At 35.9% G+C, this 21053-nt stretch overlaps 1 protein-coding gene across 1 annotated transcript in view; it reads left to right on the forward strand.

The window, feature by feature from the left end:
* BLTP1 (bridge-like lipid transfer protein family member 1) overlaps positions 1-21053 on the forward strand; it is a 117778-nt gene that overhangs the window by 17057 nt on the left and 79668 nt on the right. Inside the window, exons 6-19 of the mRNA XM_031043599.2 lie at positions 1940-2126; positions 3224-3305; positions 3842-4035; positions 8676-8755; positions 9841-9991; positions 12357-12513; positions 12717-12795; positions 13572-13663; positions 14529-14646; positions 15742-15897; positions 16871-16968; positions 17933-18111; positions 18262-18368; positions 20458-20666. Of these exons, the coding sequence (XP_030899459.1) occupies positions 1940-2126; positions 3224-3305; positions 3842-4035; positions 8676-8755; positions 9841-9991; positions 12357-12513; positions 12717-12795; positions 13572-13663; positions 14529-14646; positions 15742-15897; positions 16871-16968; positions 17933-18111; positions 18262-18368; positions 20458-20666 (1889 nt within the window). The remainder of the gene's footprint in view (positions 1-1939; positions 2127-3223; positions 3306-3841; positions 4036-8675; positions 8756-9840; positions 9992-12356; positions 12514-12716; positions 12796-13571; positions 13664-14528; positions 14647-15741; positions 15898-16870; positions 16969-17932; positions 18112-18261; positions 18369-20457; positions 20667-21053) is intronic.

The following is a 21053-nucleotide window of genomic DNA, read 5'->3' on the forward strand; positions in this document are numbered from 1 at the left end:
TAGGTTTTATACATATTTGAGGAAATGGAAGGGGTTTAGGAACAAAATTTGGAGTATTATGTTGTGAATAGGTCACAACCTGATGGCATGGTTTAGGTGCCACAGCAGATAAGCAATTTTGACACTGTAAAACCCCGTTGCTTGTTTTGTGAGGTGCTTTTTCAAGGGGGAAATACCGTTTTGAGAACCAACTGCATAAGCAGTAAATAAATAATAAATTTTGATTAAGCTCGGTAGACAGCAAATGTCAGAACCTTGACTATATTAGTCATCTTGCTTCCAACAACTGTTGATAAAACTAGTATTCTGCTATCAGTCTGGTATTTACATTTACATAAACTGTATGTGTGTTTCTTTGAATCACTTAACTGTATGGCATCCAGATATGCTTGTATCTTTTTCTTTGACTTTTTTTGTTTTTTTTCCCAAAAGTGGCTTAGGCAACCAAATTGTGTGGACGTCAAATCTTACTTTTGTTACTAGGAAAAAGAGATAGTTATCTCTTTAAATCCCCTTTAAATAAATGAATTATTACATATGATTTAATTTGGTCAATGAAGTCTAATACTTGCCTCCAGGAACTGAAAAATTACATTTATTTGTGCTCTTGATGATACTGAGATCTCCCAGGTGAAGAACTGTGTATCCCAGTCTTTGTCCATGTCATCTTTTGCCTGTATCTTATTGATGCAAGTTAATATTACCAACAAACAGATTTGATAGTGCTTTTATGAAAACAGGAAGGAACTGGAACTGGCTCATTAACTTTTCTCTGTCTCTTGTTCAAGAAAACTGTGATGCCATTGCTTTCTGGAGACTTCCATATCATTATAAGACAAGTAGATGTATAGTAAATTTTTGCTAATTTAGGTGTGAGGGGTAAAAATGTGAGTTGCTGATGTTGGAACAGCATTGTACAGATGCATAACTCTGGGGGACAGATGAGTTTGTTAGCAAAGAGGGTGTATTTAATAAAGCAGGTGTCTCTAAACTTTGGCTCTTGGGCAGCTGTGTTACTTCTCCTGACCAGAAGTGCAGCAGTGTTCTCTTTGACTTTTTAATTTCTGGTGTCTGTGGAATATGTTGCCTTCAGTTTGTACCCCCTGAGTTACAGACTGGGGACTACTGCAATAACCATTGATGCTGCAGCTTCCAAAAGTCTGTTTGACTAAGAAAGATTAGATAAGGTTTTAAAACAGCTCAGGTCTCTCGAGTGAATGTGTAACGGGCATTCTTTCAACTGGGTAATTAGGGAGGAATTGTGTGAGCTTTTTCCTCGTATTAACTACATAATTAGGTCATACTATCTAAGGCAAAAGTATGTGAAAGTATGTCACAAACAGCTCCGTATGCAGTTAGCAGATGTTGAACTAGTTTTTAAGTATCAGAGAGTCAAGTTGATACTATAGTTAAAATTTTAAATTAGTTGAAAATGAATATGCTTCTTGTTAGTTACGTATATTCATGTTTTCTGTTTCTGTGTAAGAGAAATCTTCTTTCCAGTTCAGGCCTGCTGTACTACAGAGAAAATAAAAATAAAGTTATTTGGCTTTTGACATTTAATTGATTTAGCACTGATATGTATGCTAAAAAGCAGAATTTGGCACCAAGGCTTCTGTGCTTTGCATCAGAGAGATTTTTGTTTGTTTTCACATGTGAGATTAAGTAAACCTAATGTACCATTTTATGCAGCCTGGGTTTATTTTTGGATTGTGACTTAAGGGTGACATGCCTTTCAGGTTTTATATTCTGTATGTAACTGTCTTATTTGACAAGCTTGGAATGATGTATTATGTTGTGGAGGTTTTACTGCTTTTTAATAGATGCTTCAGCAACTGTGCATTGTGATCGTTTTTGCAAAATGTGCATATTTGAAAAACTGTAAATATTGTAAGGGAATGTTGGAATAGAATTTGATCTTTTTCTACTATTTATTTAGATCCAAAGGCAGAAACACGACTATATATTATGGTGAATGACTTTGAATTTCATGTGTACAACCGTTCTGAGCTTTATGGACAACTTCAAGAACTATTTGGCTTGGATCCCATAATAATTCCAGCAAAGAAAGATGATGAAAAAGCACAAGTAAATGGGAGGCAGAGAGCACATACCAATCTTGAAAGGTAAATTATTATTCATTTTGCTATTTTGTTGATGCTTTGTTCTGCAAAGGGCTGAACTAATTAGGTAATGTTTTGTTAGCATATGCTCCGGAGGCCAAATGGTTGAAGCACATCTGAGAGAAATTGCTCTGATAGGCCTGAAAGTCTAAATCTTTTTCCTTTCATTGGACTTCCTACTATAATAATTAAAGCCCACAACTAAACAAACCAAGTATTTCTTGTTTAACGATCAGAGACAGGTTGAAAAATATATTTGAAGTACAGTGTGGAGAGGGAACATGTGTTGAAGAGGATTATGCTTGCAGAATAAGAATGGTATTGCTCAGTAGAAGTAATTGCTGCTCAAGACATTGGGAAAACAAAATGTTAGGGTCCATATTGGGAGGACTTACTGGTTTTTGAGCTTTCAACTTGGGCTGATATCACAAGTTGTCTTTTTGGGGGTGTGTGTTTGTGCATAGCTATACAAGCCTTCTTTTCTTATTTTGTTCTTCATTTTGGAGCACCTCAGGAAACATGGTGTGGGTCTGTAAGGAGTTCTTCTACCAAGCTTGCATGTAGTGAAGTCAGATGTTCAGTAACAAGGGTTAGGGTTAGATCTGTTGACACTTGAGTCCTTCCAGTGCTGCTGGCGAAGCCAGTACTTACTATTAAATTCCATAGTGGGCAGCTGTGAGATACTGAGCCAGTTTCTCCATGTTTTATCTTACGCCCTTACTGGCAGGTGCTGGAAGGACTTCTGCTGTTGGGGAGGACATGTCTTGGGAAGTGAAAAATCCCACACCTAAATAGCAATATTTAGAACAGACCAAGTTCCCTGAGGAAGATTTATTTAACTATTGTTCTGTGTTAAATGTGGCACGCTTGTTTTCTACCTGTGTCAGCCCAGTGTAGCAGCACCCAATGAGAGTATGCTTCCTGCTGTTGTTCCAGGCTCTGGAAGAGTCTGCAGTAGTCTGCCAGCAGGTCCCTTAGGGGAGACATCTCTGTGTTAAGGAACATTCCCCAAGATTTGTGCATTGAAACCCCCTAGAATAAAAAGTTGGTAAATTCTTCTGCAGAAAAGGCAAAATAATAATACAAGTTTTTTCCTGTAGTGTTAAAGTAAAAACAGAATCTCAAGACCCTTCTTCTTCATGGAGATCACTTATTCCAGTCATTAAAGTCAATGTGAGCACGGTAAGTGTAAAGACCCTGAGAATGAATATAGAAGTATATGCTTAAAAATCAGGCTTGCCATTCATTTTTCTTACAATGATTTCAATGATTACTTGTAATGGTTTCAAGAATATCACCCAGTAATTAAGCTAGATAATGGGTGTTGCACAATGTGTGGTGTGTTTGTGGGCTTTTGGGAGGTGTTTGTGGTCTGGTTTTAATAGGGATATTTGGCCACTTTCCTTAAAAGTTGATGTCCCCCCTTAACCCCCCCCAAAAAAAAATCACCCCCAAAAAAAAATCACCCAGGAAAATTGTTATTGAAACGATAGGAGATAGAATATTGAGACATTAGTGTACAAGGTAGTAATTTTAATTATGCACAAAGTAGGGCCAGGATTTTGTCTGTGGTCTTTATTTGCATATTGCTGGTTATTTTATAATTTTTATAATTTTTGTTGGTTATTTTATAATAATTTGCATTATTATAGATAAACAAATACATATATTTAAAAGATCAGTGTATAATGAGTATTCGGGTTTTCTTTTGGATTTAGGGTCGCTTGGCATTTGGGAATCATTATCAGCCACAAACACTTTGTATTAACTTTGATGATGCTTTTTTGACATATACCACAAAACCACCTTCGAGCCACCTTGACCAGTTTATGCATATTGTGAAAGGAAAATTGGAAAATGTTAGAGTCATGCTGGTTCCAAGTCCAAGATATGTTGGCCTTCAAAATGATGAGTAAGTTTTGTGGACTTTTGTTTCCATATGTTTTTATTATTTCTTTAAAAAATGAAGAACAGATTATTTCTGCTAATTCATTTTTCTTAGTGTGTTTAGACATTTGGCATTTTTAGCACTCCAGGTTTTAAATGTTGGATCTTTGAAACTATTTATGGAGAAAAGTACTGGTTTTCTATCTCATTATAGGTTTTCCTTGTTCTGCTCTGTGATTAATCATAGAATCACAGAATGTTTTTGGTTGGAAGGGACCTGTAGAGGTCATCTAGTCCACCCTCCCTGCAATGAGCAGGAACATCTTCAACTAGAACAGGTTGCTCAGAGCCCCATCCAATCTGACCTTGAATGTTTCCAGGAATGGGGCATCTTGCATTCAGTTTTTATTTTCCCTTCACTTGGGTACCATAGCTGCACAGCTTTGATAGCAGTAGATTTCTAGAGTAAATGCTAGGTTTAAGATGTTGACTTCTGTGGAGCTGATTCACCTATGGTTAAATAAATAGTTAATAAAAAAAGAGCAGCCTTCCAGTATCTGAAGGGGGGCTACAGGGATGGTAGTGAGGGACTATTCATTAGGGACTGTAGTGATAGGACAAGGGGTAAGGGGTTGAAACTTAAACAGCAGAGGTTTAGATTGGATATAAGGAAGAAATTCTTTACTGTTAGGGTGGTGAGGTACTGGAATGAGTTGCCCAGGGAGATTGTGAATGCTCCATCCCTGGCAGTGTTCAAGACCAGGTTGGATGAAGCCTTGTGTGGTATGGTCTAGTGTGAGGTGTCCCTGCCTATGGCAGGGGGGTTGGAACTGGATGATCTTAAGGTCCTTTCCAACCCTAACTATTCTATGATTCTATGAAAAAGGGAAAAAGCTGTGCCATAATTGTTATAGTAGAAACCACATCATCTTTTGAAGACAGATTGCTGATCCTTTTGCCTCTGTGTATTCTGCATAATCATGATTATGCAACTTTAACAAACTGAATAGTACTAAGTCAATCAAAAGAGAGGGTGCTTACGTTAAGTGATTTGACACTAGGATTCTTGTCTTACTACCATTTAACCACCAGTCATTTCTGTACATACTATATTAACATCTCTGATTGATATGGTGTGAACAGAATGGCCAGAATTTACTGGAATGTATCATATTTAATGCTTACAACATTATATATTCAGCAGATAATTTGGGCAAAACTGCTAAGTATCAGTCTTTTACGGATGTTATTTCCTCAACAAAAAATAATTATCCTTGGACAATTGTATGTATGAGTTCATGTAAAATGATTATGCCTATTTTATACCTCCTAAGCAACAATATTCAGGGAGTTAATTATGATTTTTGGGAATAAACTCTATGTTATTTGTCTGTACCTTAATTGGCTCTGTATAAGGCAAATACTGCTGTCTATATTATGTGTTTATATGTTTTCAAAGAACATTCTGTGGATGTTTTTTAAATCTTACTCTTCCAACATGATGACAAAGGAAATTTCTTTGAGTAATATTGAAAACAAACAAGATTAAAGCAAAATAGGATTAAGACAGTCAAGCTATTAGCTTTTTCTCCTGCTTCTGCTAAGTATTTTCTTTTTATGCTGTTACCATCCCTGTAGCTCCTGATGGCTGAAGCATATGTGCAGAAAACGTGCCCTAATTTACTGTGTGGATTCAACAAATGACCCAGTTCACTGGAAACAGGGGATGTTTGAATCTTTAGAGCGTCTCCTTCTATGCTGCCTGGGCTTAAAAATTTAAGCTGGGTATCTTAACTTTCAGAAATTCCTGTAGGCAGTGCACATATAAAAACCAGCTAAGTGGCTTGATGAAATTTGTAACAGATTGACTAATCAATACAAACACCAAAAAAAACCTTGAAAATTGTCATATTATATATTACAGACAGACATCTCAACACCTCCATCGCTTTCTGCAAATAAATCCTCCAAAACCCAATGGAAAAAAAAACCTGTGCTAGGAAAAACAGATCAAAGCAGAACAAGCTTGGAGAGCAGTGACTAAGTCAGCAGGATCAAAGCAGAAGTTTAGGATGGGTATTAGGAAAAAATTTTTAGTGATGAAAATCTCATTATCATTCATTATCATTATCTGATTTGCAAATGGCCTGTGGTGGGGTTTTGAGGGTTCTACCACCTAGATGTACGCTGGAAGAATTGGAGGGCAAGGACTGAGAAAGATATTTAGCTACCATGTGGTGTTCTGGTGGTGGGTTTTTTTTTTTTCCTCTCCCTCCACTTCCATTAGTATAAGACCTCATAGCTTTCCTCCAGAAAGTGGAGTATGGCAAAGGTGATGAGAATGATACAGCAGTCGGTGTTTGACAAAAGGATTTGGCCATTCTTTCTGTCAGCAATTAAAGCTTTCCTGTAGATACTTCTCTCTTCCCTACAGCTAAGTGACAGTTTCTGTTAGGCTGTGGAGTTAAGTCCAGTTCTTCATCTTTAAGAAGACTTAGCTTTAAAACTCTTCACTGAACTTCTACTTGAAGATAGTGTCTTAAATTAAAACAAAGTTATTAATCTAAGTCAGACCTATGTAGTCTGTGCTACTAGAGAAGGTAATGCAGTTATGTGAAATGGGTATAGTATTCTGTATTTCACGGAACAAAACACACACCAGATAGGGCAGCAGAGACTGAGAAACCTTTGGCATCATAGGCCAGTTTGCACAGAGGCTGCCTGACCCTCATGGAGAAATGCTGAGTTGCTGAAACAAGATGCAGCCTTTGCCCTACAGTATGCCTCACTGGGGGTATAGTCAGACAATGATAAATGGTTGTGCTGGCTAAGGAAGATACTGTCAGGCTCCTAAGTTTTGCAGCTGGTTATGTCGTGAGCGTCCCCTCTTTTGCATTACAAAGCAGAAAGGCTTCCTCAGATTCTATTGGTGGTATGCTCAACTTGAGAGGCCAAAGTTACTAACTCATGCTGTTGTGCCATGGTGTGCTATTCAGTCCTGCTAACATGCTTGTGCCTATTGTGGAATGTGAGTAGAATAAAGTGAGCTCTTCCCATGAACTACAATTTAGATCTCTATAAATGCTTTCCCTCCCACATCTTGCTCTGTTTGCATCTCATTGCATCTCAAGTTCATAAATTATCTTTTTCTACAAATGAAAAAAAAAATCTTCTGAAACAATTCAGTTTCAGGCAGAAAAAAAGAAATAAGTGGAAAATTTGGAATGAATAGAAAGTACCTATTTTTTCACTGCTGTTACTCTCAAAGTAAAATTGATTTCAAGGTTCCTGCTCTGTTGCTTTTGAAGAACTTCTGCTAGTATGTGAGCTCTGTCTGCTGTCTCCCATAACTTCCAAGCTTTCCGTGTTTGGAAAGAGCTGTGGTAAGATGAGCAGCGTTCTTCTAACAGGTTACATTCTTAGACCTTGTATTTCTGTCATTGGAGTTTTCTTTTTCTGCAAAGAACTGACAACTTACAAAAGTGGCAAAAATGTCTTTCAATAAAAATAGAACTTTCACATTATAATTACTATTCTTATGAAATGTTATATTATAAATTAGCATGTAGCAACACTGTAAGAAGGGGATTGTGATATACTGATACATAAGTGTTATGAGAAGTGTTTTGTGTCTTAGTTCTATCACTTAGGTCCTTTTATATTGCAGGAGATGTTACTGAGGAAGAACAGGGTTTTTTTGGGGGGAGGGGGTTTTCTTTTTTAAGCTAATGGTCTAATTACTGAAGTTGTCTTGTCCCTTTGGTTTAGAGTGCTATTTTAGAAAGAAAACAATTAGCAGCTGAAAGAACAATTTAGGACAAGGAGAAAAGAACTCTCAATGGAAAGAAATTTTAAAAGTAAAACTTTTGTAGTTGGTTGTGGTTTGTTGTACCCAAGAAATGTCTTTGTGGAGAGGAATGTGGTATCTTTGTGCTCAAGTTAACTGAATTTTTAAGGTATTTCATGTAGCAATAATAATAATGTAATGATCAAATATTTTTTGCACATCAGGGTAGATATGGCCTAGCAATATGACAGCTGCCTTTTTGATAAGAGACTTGAAATCAGATAGACTTGAATATTCAGTGTTTGTTTTTGGAAGTTCATTTAGTCTGAGCTAGCAGGTAGACTAGGAATTGCAGTGTGATAGGGAGGGAAGGAGAAAAACTGAGGTTATAACCTGCACTTCAAATTTAGCTTACTTAGGACAGACTGCAGTGTGTTTCAGACACTTCAGTCTATTCTGTCAACCCTTCTGGTAGTGGGAAAAGACCAATGCCTGGCAGACAAGGTAAGGTAGCAAGACCTATGTAGATGTGTGTAGCTGGTGTCTTGGGATCACACCAGACTTGAATCTTGCCCACAGAATGTTTTATCAGGTACCACGTACACTGTATCCCCACTGTTAGCTTGCATGACACAGGGAACAGTTTTATTGATGATTCCATGGTTACATATGTACTACTAAGAAGCGACAAGTGAGCATGACCTATGTGATCTCTTTCATTATGCTTCATATAGAATCATAGAATAATTAGGGTTGGAAAGGACCTCAAGATAATCTAATTCCAACCCTCCTGCCATGGGCATTTAAAATTACTTGAATTCATAAAGTTAATCTCAATGCATTTTTAATCTTTGTTTTGTACTCTTTTCCATTTACAGACCACCAAGGCTGATGGGTGAAGGTTTTGTTGTAATGCAGTCCAATGATGTTGATATCTATTATTATATGGATGAACCAGGTACCTTCTGTTAGATACAAAGATAAAATTTTAAGGCGTATGAAGACTACATGTTTATTGTCTGGACTTGCTAGGCAATTTCTTCTGCTTTTTTTTTCAATGCTGAAAAATCTCTGTGCTGAAAGAGTTATTGTAATGTTTTGGAGCCAATAAAAGTGTTATTTTTTTCTGCAAATGAACTAAAATTCCACTGAACCAAAGAGGAAGAGAGTTCATTTGTTTCATATTTAGAAGGGAGTGAAATTTTGAGCTGTCTTCAACTTCTAATCTGTTTCATGTAAAAGGTCTGGGGAATTTCATAGATGAAATAACTGGGTATGTAGAACCAATGTATTTATCAGCAAGTACTTTTATATCATGTAGTTACTCTGTCAGCAAGTCTGCAAGTCTATATGCAACATAGAAGCAATGAAGTTTGGTATATGTTCTTGAAACAAGTTGTGTTTTAAGCTGCAATCATAAATGATGTAGGTTTCCAAAAGTACTTCAGGAATGGGGATAATTTATAGTTAATGCTTACTGGAGGTTTTGGGAAATTTATTTTATGCATCCATTTCTGAATATTGTGGTGTTTGTCTCTTTCACTTTAAATCTGGCGTGTTATATTACCAATTTATTTTGGTGGAGTTCTTTCAGTTTGCAAAAAGGTTTTGCTTGGACTTCACTTAAAGTAGTGCCTGAATCTTGAACAAAGGTAACACATTCAATAATGATGCATACTGGTAGGATAGGTGACAGTTTTGGAAACTTGGTTTATATGTAGGATTTGGAAGTAAATGTGGATGTAGGAAAGCTTGCATTGATGAAAAGCATATTTAAAAGACAAAACTGCTGTGTATGTCAGCATTTTCCTGACATCAGTGAGCAGTGCTTCAGGAAATCAGAACAACATTTGGTCCTCTTCTTCCTATGTTTACTTCCATATACACTGGGAGTCTGCATTGAATTGTGGCTTGGTATTTATATACTGTAGTGGTCCCAAATAAAACTGTTATAAAGACATGTTAATTGTCATGTGCTTAGTACACATTTTTCATACTAATTTGAAACAGTTCCTTTAATAGTCAGTTTATTATGTAATATAGGTCTTGTACCAGAGGAGACGGAGGAAAATAATGATGGAGAATCAAACAATGAAGACAGCAAGTTGCAGGATCTGCCACCATGTTGGGGTTTGGACATTGTCTGTGGAAAAGGAACAGACTTCAACTATGGACCTTGGGCTGATAGGCAGAGGTATTACCATGATTTACATCTTTAATTTTAATCTTTAACATCTCTTATTACTGAGAAAGCATTTTAAAGTTTCCAGTATGCAATGGCTCAGACTTCTAATTTGTATGGGGCACACCAGGCAAAATAGGAGTTTAGTAAATTTAGTAAATTTAGTAGATTTAGTAAATTCATTGTTGTTCATCTTGTTGGCCTTCCAAAGTTAGTATCACTCAGGGAATTTTTGTTATTTAATGAATAAATTATGCTCCTATTTTTTTGTGAACAAGCTAGTTTTACTATTTATCAAGTGTTAGATACCTAAGTGTTTAACCTTATAGTGGCTACTTTATATTTGAAAAGCTCCTATTAGCTCATGGATAGGAATACACTGTATATTAATGAGAAAATTTTATGGAAGTACAAATCTGGCTACAGAAATAATGAGAGAGAATTGTTTATCCCTGCTTTAGGTCAACCAAATTCTTGATGTGGTCTCAAAAGTATTTATTATCCAGGTATTTTAGTGACAGAATTTTAGGCCAGAGCTCTACTACTGTTCTTCACTTAGCCCTTGATGTTTTGTGCTTGATTATTTCTGGTGAAGACAGTAGGCTTGTTTAGAGAGTAGAGGACTATTAAGTACAAGTGTTTTCCCTCTTTTCCCCTATTAATTACATATTGATACTTCTTTTGGCCTCCATTAATTCTCCTGTGAAAATATTATGATTAACTGTCACAAGTGTGAGGATAGCAGACCACAGAGTAGTCATTAGATGCAACAGTATCTTGGAGAATTTAAGAGAAAATGCCAGTTTCCAGAACAGTCCTTTTGTAGGAACATTAAGTCAGTGAATCGTTAATGATATTTTTAATACTCCCAAGAAAGCTCACTCTACGACGGTGTGCTTTTTATAATTTTACCTGGCTATGTGGAAGGTGGTTTGTGCATATTCAGGGTGTGTAGAGTTTATAGATACATGCTTGGCAACATTTTTGACAGGCTGAGAAAGTTGGGGCTGTTCAGCCTGCAGAAGAGGAGGCTGTGTGGAGATCTCATAGCAGCCTTCCAGTATCTGAAGGGGGCCTACAGGGATGCTGGTGAGGGACTGTTCATTAGGGACTGTAGTGGTAGGACAAGGGGTAATGGGTTGAAACTTAAACAGCAGAGGTTTAGACTGGATATAAGGAAGAAATTCTTTACTGTTAGGGTGGTGAGGTACTGGAATGGGTTGCCCAGGGAGATTGTGACTGCTCTATCCCTGGCAGTGTTCAAGACCAGGTTGGATGAAGCCTTGTGTGATATGGTCTAGTGTGAGGTGTCCCTGCCCATGGCAGGGGGGTTGGAACTAGATGATCTTAAGGTCCTTTCCAACCCTAACTATTCTATGATTCTATGATTTTCACATTCTGCTCTGGATAGAAGCTAGAATTTTGGAAAAGTGCCACAACATTTTAGAAGGACACATTGTCCTGTGGACTTGGTAGTTCTGTGGACTTGGTACTCTCCATTCATATAAAAGCTTTCACAAATACTGATCTTTAACATGTCACAGGGTAAAATCTTGGGTTTCCCCAGGATTTGGACAGTGTGTTGTGTTGTTTGGTGGGAGGGTGTTTTTTGGGTTGTGTTGCTCCCTTTTTTTCTCTTAACCTTTTAGACTGCTACAGTTGTCAGGTGCTGGGTGCAGGAAACTGCTACCCCCCCCCCCCCTTAAAGACTTTCTTTCACCTCCTTCAGATCTATATAAGCTAGGCTATCTGTGCTTCCTTACTATGGCTTTCCTTTCATGTAGTTCCATGTTCAGACACAAGTTTGCAGAAATACAGGTTTCATGTCATTCTCATTCTGAGGTACTAAAGCTTTGTATTTTGTTTAGTGATGGGCATTAGGTCAGCTGTTTATGTACAAACCAAAGCATTTGGGGTTGGACTAGATGATCTTCAGAGGCCCCTTCCAACCCTAAAAATTCTGTGATTCTATAGCAATTCCATGATGAACAGATTACTTGCTACTATGTTTTTGTAGTAGATTTGTAAACCAAAGATTAGGAACAAGAAGGGAGACATAGCTTGTTTGCCATCTGAATTAAAATATGTTTGTTGTGAATCATCTATGGGCTGTCCATTCATGGCTTTTATCCAAAAGTCCCTTCTTGTCCTGGAAAATTTTGGAGATTTCAGTAATGAGTAGGAAGGCTCCTGTGATTTTAAACAGACATTTTTTCTTATCACATCCAGTGTGGTTGTGTAAAGACTCACCTAACTGGAAAATAATTAAGTGACTCAAATAGATGCATAAATATGTATAAATACACATATATTTCTTCTGTGAATAAAAACAGCTCTCTTGGTTTTGTGTGTTTGTTTTTTTTTTCCTCCCCACTAGGGATTGCTTGTGGAAGTTTTTCTTCCCACCAGACTACCAAGTTATGAAAGTTTCAGAAATTGCTCAGCCTGGGAAACCAAGACAGATTCTTGCTTTTGAACTGCGGATGAATATTATTGCAGATGCCACCATCGATTTACTTTTTACCAAAAATAGGGTAAATAATGAAAACACACCTAGAAAATAATTTGTCTGTGTGATTACTCTGTGGTTGTTGGTTGTGCATGTTTTTGCTTGTTTCAGGTGTTTCTTACAGAGGTATGGTTTTAAAAGCTAGGTGACTTGTCTTTCAGTCAGAGGCAGAAAGTACACTGATGCCTAGAAATAATGTTTGGACTCTTTTTCTTTCTTGCAATACAGGAAACTAATGCTGTACATGTAAATGTTGGTGCAGGATCATATTTGGAAATAAATATTCCCATGACAGTAGGTGAAAATGGTGAGTTAGTATTAAGATTAATTTGTTTTCATAATCCTTTTTTTCTGGACAGTTATCTTAATGACTATGTGTGTCAATGTCTTATAGTGTTTTCCTTCAGGACTTTGAGATGTGTATTCTTACATAAAAGAACAAAAAGTATGTCCTTATACATTTCCTTGCACGATATTAACGTATGTACATGCTTAAATAGTTACCTTCATGTTTTGTTTGGGTTAGCAAATACAAATTCCTTAAATACTAGACAATGTATCATTTAAATATGTATCTATTGAAGCAGATGACATTGTTGGCTCAAAACGGGAAGATTTCTTCAGTAGGACTAGCATAGTAGTTGAATCATGCTGCGATATGTCCTGAAAAATAGCAGTAGTTAATTTAAACAAAATTAATTCCAAAATCAAAGATGGAGATCAGTGTAAAGTTATATGTATGTTACCTGTATTTACTCATTTTGTTGGCTGATTTGAAGACCTTTGCTAAATTGTTCTCTTGATTCCTTCTGGCATTTTGAGTTTTATTCTGTAACTTAAGATCTCCAGAACTGAGCATTTCCAGATCCAGCAAGAAGAATTCTGTCACCTCTCTTATGTGAAGGCAGAATGTGTTAAGCTCTTTGTTGACAAACAGTAGATAGTAGAATTATTATAGTACTAATTTCTGTTATGATAATTCTTGATTATTAGTGGAATAGTGAAATTGCTGGTGACAATTATGTAAATATTTGTTTAACTCATATGTGTGAATGACTGTGTTTTATATTTTCTGTGTGTTAGGCTATTCACCTACAATTAAAGGACAGCTTCTACATGTTGACGCCACCAGCAGTATGCAGTACCGGACTCTCTTAGAAGCTGAAATGCTAGCTGTAAGTTTGCCTTAATAAGCACAAAGCTACAGTCTCTAGAGGAATTTTAATAAAAGAACACATTTATTTGTGGAGCAGTTCTTCAGATTCTTAAACAGTACAGAAATATGCCTTTTGAATGTATTTTGCAAAATCTTACTATGTAAGAAACATACATATATACACATGACTACGCACGTGTCTAACTTTCGGTGACATAATTTATGTGTGTTATAAAAGCAGTGGAAGGTTTGGAGTACCGCTTACAAGTCTTGCCTCATTAATTACGTAGCCATGTCTTATAGGCTTTACCTTAATAAATTACACCTTAATAAAAACACTCGCTAGCTGTGCTACAGAATTTGAGTGCATAAGTACTTAAAAATACCTCAGAGTGCTTAAACTAGTTGAGACAGATTTAATACTGTATTATTCTTTTGTTTGCAGGACTTCTGCAGTACTACAATTCTGTAGATTACCTTTCTCACTGTTTTTTATTAGTGATACTTTTTATGTTAAATGTGTGCATTATATCAGTGGTTGAAAAATAGTATATTCTGAGGGATTTTATCTGTAATGTATTGTAAACAATGAGGCTTTTAATGAAACCTTAGGTTTATAAATTGCATGGTATGTTTGCTGCAACAGATGTATCAGAATTTCATAATATACCTTTCCAGATAAATTAATACACTAATGCTTGACCTTCAAGTACAGGAAGAGAGAGAGATTAAATTATTAAAGAACTGGAGAGGCCTTCTGTTCATCCCAGCAGGAAAACAGTTTTAATTATTCAGCAGAGTACATATGTGAAAACTGCTGAGCTACAGGGTCAAGGATTGTATGCTTTAATTGTAATTCTGATGCTTCAATATCTTGTTCACAGTTTCATGTTAATGCCAGCTACCCCCGGATATGGAACATGCCACAGACATGGCAATGCGAACTTGAGGTTTATAAAGCAACCTATCATTTTATCTTTGCTCAGAAAAGCTTCTTTACAGGTAACTACTTTACTAAATAAAATACATATCAAATATTCTTTCTTTAGAATTTCTTTTCAAATTTTGCAGAGGTGTAGAAGGTCAGGTACTCTGATTTCAGGTATTTAGAAGAAGTAATTTTTTTTGAGGACAAAGATTCTGATGTTTTCTGTTTCCTGTAAGTGTCTTAGTACACGATATTCTTATATTTGAGTGGAGATACCAAATGATTTACTTTTCTAACATCTAAACTAAATTTGATCTGCAGTTATGTTAAGTGATCTTAAATTTCAGATTATTTTTTTCTATCAGTTCTATTGACTTGTTTAGTATTTGTCACCTAGGATGTTGAATTCTCTGAAATCTCTCTTTGGCTGACTGATTTTCAGCTACTTAAGCTTTAGGTCATGTCTCTGTGGTTGACAGATGATGAAAGAAAGTAATTTGCTCCTTAGGATTTTGGCTGTGAGGAAGAATATGTATGCACAAGGCAGTAAGAGGCGATACAGCATCACTAAACTGTTGCTGAAGGTTTCAGAAAGAATATAGCCCTGTCAGTGTGGCACTGCCTGGGCTAATTAGCCCTGCTGGAAGGAAGGGTTAATTAGTGCAGGCATAGTGCCACACTAATAAAGTTATCCTTCTGATGAGGCTGGAGCCATTATCTATACAGTGTTGCAGTACACAGCATAGTCTACCTATCTGTTCAAAGCAAACAGTAACTTTTGCAACAACACAGTTCTGCAGAATTAGAAGATATTACTAATGTATACATTCATAGTACCCGAGTGGAAAACCAGAGGAAAGCAGTTGGTAGTCCAGTGCTTTTAGGTCAGTGTGTAACATTGCTACTGAGCAAAACTTAAACATGAAAACTTCATTAAACCTATGGCTTTCCAACTGAAAAAGCAGGTGAGAAATGGGAGGTGGATTCACAGCAAGTATTTGTGGAATATCTGCCTGAGAAATGCATGCTGTATATTGTTCTCATTTTCCTTTTTCTGTTAAGGAGCAAGCAACTAAGATAGGCAGTTTATGAAAAGGCAAAAACTTAAAAGAAGAGATCTCTCACTTGATTGCTACTGACTTGTCTTTTATTACTTTACATGGATTTAGATTTGATCCAAGACTGGTCCAGTGATAGTGCACCTGATATCTTTTCATTCGTTCCTTATATGTGGAACTTCAAAGTCATGTTTCATCAATTTGAAATGATTTGGGCAGCAAATCAACACAACTGGATTGACTGTTCCACCAAACAACAAGAGAATGGTGAGAACACTTTTTGATTTGGAAGAAGAGTGTAAACTGCAAAAAATAGGAGAGTACAGTAACTACAAAATTTTAGTAGAAAAATGTGTCTTCAGTGATAAACCATTTTGCTACTGTTGATGTGCATAAACTATCCTAAAATGTGCAAATGTGTATGTTTTTTTTTGGGGACAGTGCAGTTCTATATCATCTTTTATCTTTCATTTTTTAAGACCCTATGACTCTTAAGATTTAGTACAAGAGTTTGCAGAGAGCATCTCTGAGGTTTTGACATATATTCAGTAGGTTAAGAGAAAACATGAACCTGAGAATGAATATTTAAGTAAGGTTGGAAAAATACCATTTGAACTCCATACAACCAGAAATGTTTTTTTTTTTTTCCTGTTCATTTCAGAATAGGATATAAGGCTGCTAAGTCTAGGCAAAACTAAGGGGTACATTTCAGAAAGCCAAACATTTGATTAATGTGCACTTTGCTTTATATGGATCTCAGTGGTCTACACTGTAGAAGAATCTTACAATTTCAGCATAGAAAGAGGACAGTGAATTAAAAAACCATAAAGTTGTGTTCTGGTTAAAAATAAGGCTCACTACTTCATCAACCCTGAGGAAATTTTAGTGTGGTTATTTTTGGTGGGTTTTTTGTTGTTTTTTTTGCTAAAAACTGGTGTGTGAAGCATTAAAATCAGTCATAAGATAATAGTTCAGTTGTTTTTATTGTCTGGTTATGGTTTCATCTTGCCAAGCACAGTGCCTTTCTACGGAGGGCAAGCTGTAGGGAGTAATCACTTTCAGGATAACTTAATATGATGTACTCTGAATACACAGTAGTTAAAATGGCGATTTCCTTTGTCTTGAGTTCTTGAATATATTTTCATGATGTTTACCTATATGTATGATAATTTTAAAAGAACAAAATAGGGAGCAATTTTTACAGATTTTTTTGTTTGTTTGTTTTTTCCTCTTGTCTCAGTTTATCTAGCAGCTTGTGGAGAAACATTGAACATTGTTTTCTCTCTGCCTTTCACGGACTTTGTTCCAACCACATGCAGTACTAGATTCTCTTTAAGGGTAAGTTCTTCCACTCCTTGATACTTTTGTCTTAGATATGCGAGATAGTTTCCCTAACTTCTTCAGTCAGCAGATTTTGAATAAACTCTTTCCTAAAAGGAAATTAGTCTTTTTCTCCTCTGGCTCGTAGTATTTTTCTTGAAGTAACCGAAGGTAAGTGGTTTCAATTGCTTATATGAAGTATCATCCAGTCATAGGCTAGTTTAATTATACATACACACATAGATATGTATTACACACAAATAAGAATATATTTTAAATATATATATACAGATATGCTTAATACATATGTACACACAGTATGCATATTTACTATATTTACTTAGACTATGTGTATCTGTGTATGTACTTATCACTTGGAAGTCTGGTCCCATTTATTTGGAAAATGTGAAAATCTACTGCATGTTCAAAGCTAAAAACCAAATACTGGAATGGGTACCCTCAACCTTTTTAGAAAGCTATTTTTCAGATTTTTTAGAGTTTCTGTAGAATAAGTGATGATGATAAACTATTTGTAACAGATGCAGCTAATTCTTTGAGAGACTCTAGCATTTCACTGAAACAGAAGCAGTCTATTGCTACTGAAAATAAAAAACTAGTTGGTGATGATGTTGGTAATTTTTTATAATTTGATAGCAAAGAAATCAGTGTTTTATCTATATAATTTTGGTTTTTAAGTATGGTTTAGCTTGTTTGTAGGGCAGCCTTGGCTAGTCACTTAACTTTCGCAGTATGGCTTGAGCAACATAAGAACAGGCACCAGTAAAAGCTGTGCCCCTTTGTTTAACAGATTGCTAAGTTGTGTGGGAGCTGTGGTCAGCAATCACATGTCAAAATTGAGATTTCTTGCCTCACTTTGACTGTAAAGTGAAGAGGATGGTGCATATGAACATGCAAACACCATGAGCATTATGCATAAAGTGAATGTAAATTAACGTTTTTGATACTAATATTTGATTTTTAGGGAGAAGATGTTGATCTTCATTTGTATCTGCCAGATTGTCATCCAAGTAAATATTCTCTTTTTATGTTGGTGAAAGATTGTCAGCCTAATAAAATAAGTCCTGAATCTTGTATTTCTGCTGAATGTCAAAGTGGTCAAAAAACGGACAAACCTAAATGGAGGAACATTACTCAAGAAGAGTGAGTTTTATTGTGATGTTTGTTTATGCATTTATATTGGCTTTTCATATTTCCTTATTTAGTTTGTGATGAAAGCAACCAGCTATATTTAAGAAAGATATTTAATGCAACTGTTGTCCTTCAAATAAGTGTACTGTTTCTTTTTGAAAGGGCTGGATGGGTTGAATGCTGGACAGTCCCAAGTGTTGTGTTCACAATTGACTACTCATGGCACCCAATTTATCCTCAGAAGTCAGATGAACAGTTAAAGCAATCCTGTAAGTGCCACTACTCTTTTCTTGTTAGCATGTTTCATTTTGGGAACAGTTATGATTTTGTTGGATCAAACTGCTTAGATTTGCAGAAATTAATTTTGAACTGAAGTAATATTATATGTCACACGGGACAGTTACAATCTGTAGAGTGCACCAGTTTTGATTTAAAAACTGACAACATCTCATGATGCAGAATTTCAGAACATGTCCCAGTTCCCTGTGTAAAAAGAGGATCCTCTCTGGAGTTGACTTCACCTTGTCCTTAACAAAGTGGATCTCATAAATGGGCTGTTGCATAATAGAACCTATCAATTGGTATATTAAATATGAAGTACAGTATTTTTGGCAGTATCTTATGCCTTAGCCTTTCTAAGCTTTTTTCCTTTGGATGTTGTGATGTTCTCTTATGATTAAAATATTTAAATACACTATATATGAGATATAACAACATGGTCTTTCCTTTGTGGATATGAAACTCTGAGATTTTGTTGTAGCTAGCACTTTCAAAGTGAAGCATGGCTGCCTGATGCAAGTGTTAGACTGGTCAGTCTGTCAATAATTTCTTCATAAGAATAGTTAAATATAAATGGCTAAACAACATTTCTAAGCATGAAATATTCTGTAAGTATGTGCTTGAAAAAAAAAGTTATAAAATACTTAAATGCAGAGATAAATGTAAGTTACTTTTTATGCAGAGGGAAGTATGCAGGAAGTTATGGGGATTACATTAAAGTCTTTCAGGTTGAGATGCTAAAAGCAGAAACGATGAAGGAGAGGTATTAGAAGAATAATGAGGGATAATTTGGATGGGCCTCAATCAGCAGGTGTTAGAAGGCATGCTGAGTAGCGGTTTTAGGTTTTTAGTTCCAACTATTCAAATCTAAAAGAACTGAAATTTTAGAGGATGAAGCAGAAAAAGTGAAATTCATCTTGCAGATGTTCATTAAGTGCTCTTGTGAGACTTTGTCAGCTTATGCCAATTGTGCCTACTTCAAATTTGAAAACATGTTCTAGTAATTGTGGTAATTGAACCTGCTTTTCAAAGTTTTTACATGAACAGGTGTAATTTTGTCTGCAGCTTCCTTCAATGAATAATCCAGCACAGTCCAGATCACTTCTAATCTGTGATGCTGATAGAATGTGTTTGTTACAATAGAAACATCTTTATTTTAAGTCAACTGATGGAACTTTTTAAGGCTCTCAGAAACCAGTATGTTGCATTACATGAAATACAGCTTACAAAAAAGTGGTCATCTCACAGCAGCATTTAGCTAATTTATAACACACAGCATAATGCAAGCACAGAGCGAGCACTGTAGGCAATAATAAATTAAAGCCTTGAAGGTTTTCTGGCTGCAGGTGTCTATTCACTGTATTTCTCTATGTGTCAGTTCTTCCAGTTAAACTGGCACCTGAAATCTTACTCCACGTAGAGCATCAATTTTCTATGGTTTTCCTATAGAGTTCTTCCCAGTAATCACATCCCCAAAGCACTTCCGTCTTGTCACCTTTCCTCACTTAAAAAAAAGACAAAATGCTTTCTTCTCCCTAACTCCAAATAGCAAGAAAGGAGAGGAAATAAGATTTGAATTTGCAAACTGTTTTGTGCCTAGAATAATTGAATTCTTTGAGAGGAAGTTTTGGCCCACAGGGCTATTGGTTCAGAATAGGGTTTTAATATAACTTTTGTAATTTTCCTGTTTATTCACTTTTGTTTATTCTGCAGTAGCTGTGTGGTTGTGGGAAATCGACTGCACTGTAATGAAAGCATGTCTTTATTTAACTTGAAGAGCAAGATAAATAAATTGAATGTTTTTTTGGAACTTGGAAGATTGTTTTTCTCTTGCATAATTAACATTGACTAAAATATTCTGTATTTTCCTGCTGTCCCATAGTTAATAGATGTGAGAAACCAGTTCTGTAGTATGAACTTATTAACATAATTATATTATAATAAAACATAATTATATAAATTATATAAATTAGCTGCAAAAAGTTGCATATTTAATACATAGTCCTAGTTGCAGAATTCTGTTCATTGGAAGCCTAACTTGTAATCAAAATCTATTTTCTTCTTTATTTTGCTCCAAAGTGTCAGAAATGGAAGAAACAATGTTATCTGTGCTACGGCCATCGCAGAAAACAGCCGACAGTGTGATTTCATCTCCCACAGCTTCAACCCGTGTCCCACTTGACCCCTCAGAGCTACCCCCAGATAAGCTTCATGTGGAACTAGAACTCTCTGCAGATTCTCAGATAACTCTATATGGACCCCTGCTCAAAGCCTTTCTGTCCATAAAGGTAGGCATAGGAAAGAGACTTACAAAAATTATGGAGGGCTACATGTAGGAAAGGAAAATAAATAATTCCTCGGAATTCATGGATTTAGCTGAAAAGTTCTTGTAAATACTGTTCAATGACTTTGGTTGGTGATGTGGCATAGCTGCGATGAATTCTGCTGACACAGACTTATGAGGAGATTTCCAATATGTATATATGTAGACACATATCACCATGATTTTCCTTTCAAAGAAAGTGTTTCTGGACTTCATGTGTATAAAATTTTTTCTTCGACTTTTGCAGTAGTAAAAAGAAAATAAAATAATATCATCTCTAATAATATTAATGGGGTTCTTTTTTACAACCACTTTTATACAAATATCAAAACCCATGCTTTTAGGGCATTTT

The sequence above is a fragment of the Melopsittacus undulatus genome, chromosome 5 (assembly GCF_012275295.1).
Source record: "Melopsittacus undulatus isolate bMelUnd1 chromosome 5, bMelUnd1.mat.Z, whole genome shotgun sequence".
Taxonomy (NCBI): Eukaryota; Metazoa; Chordata; class Aves; order Psittaciformes; family Psittaculidae; genus Melopsittacus; species Melopsittacus undulatus.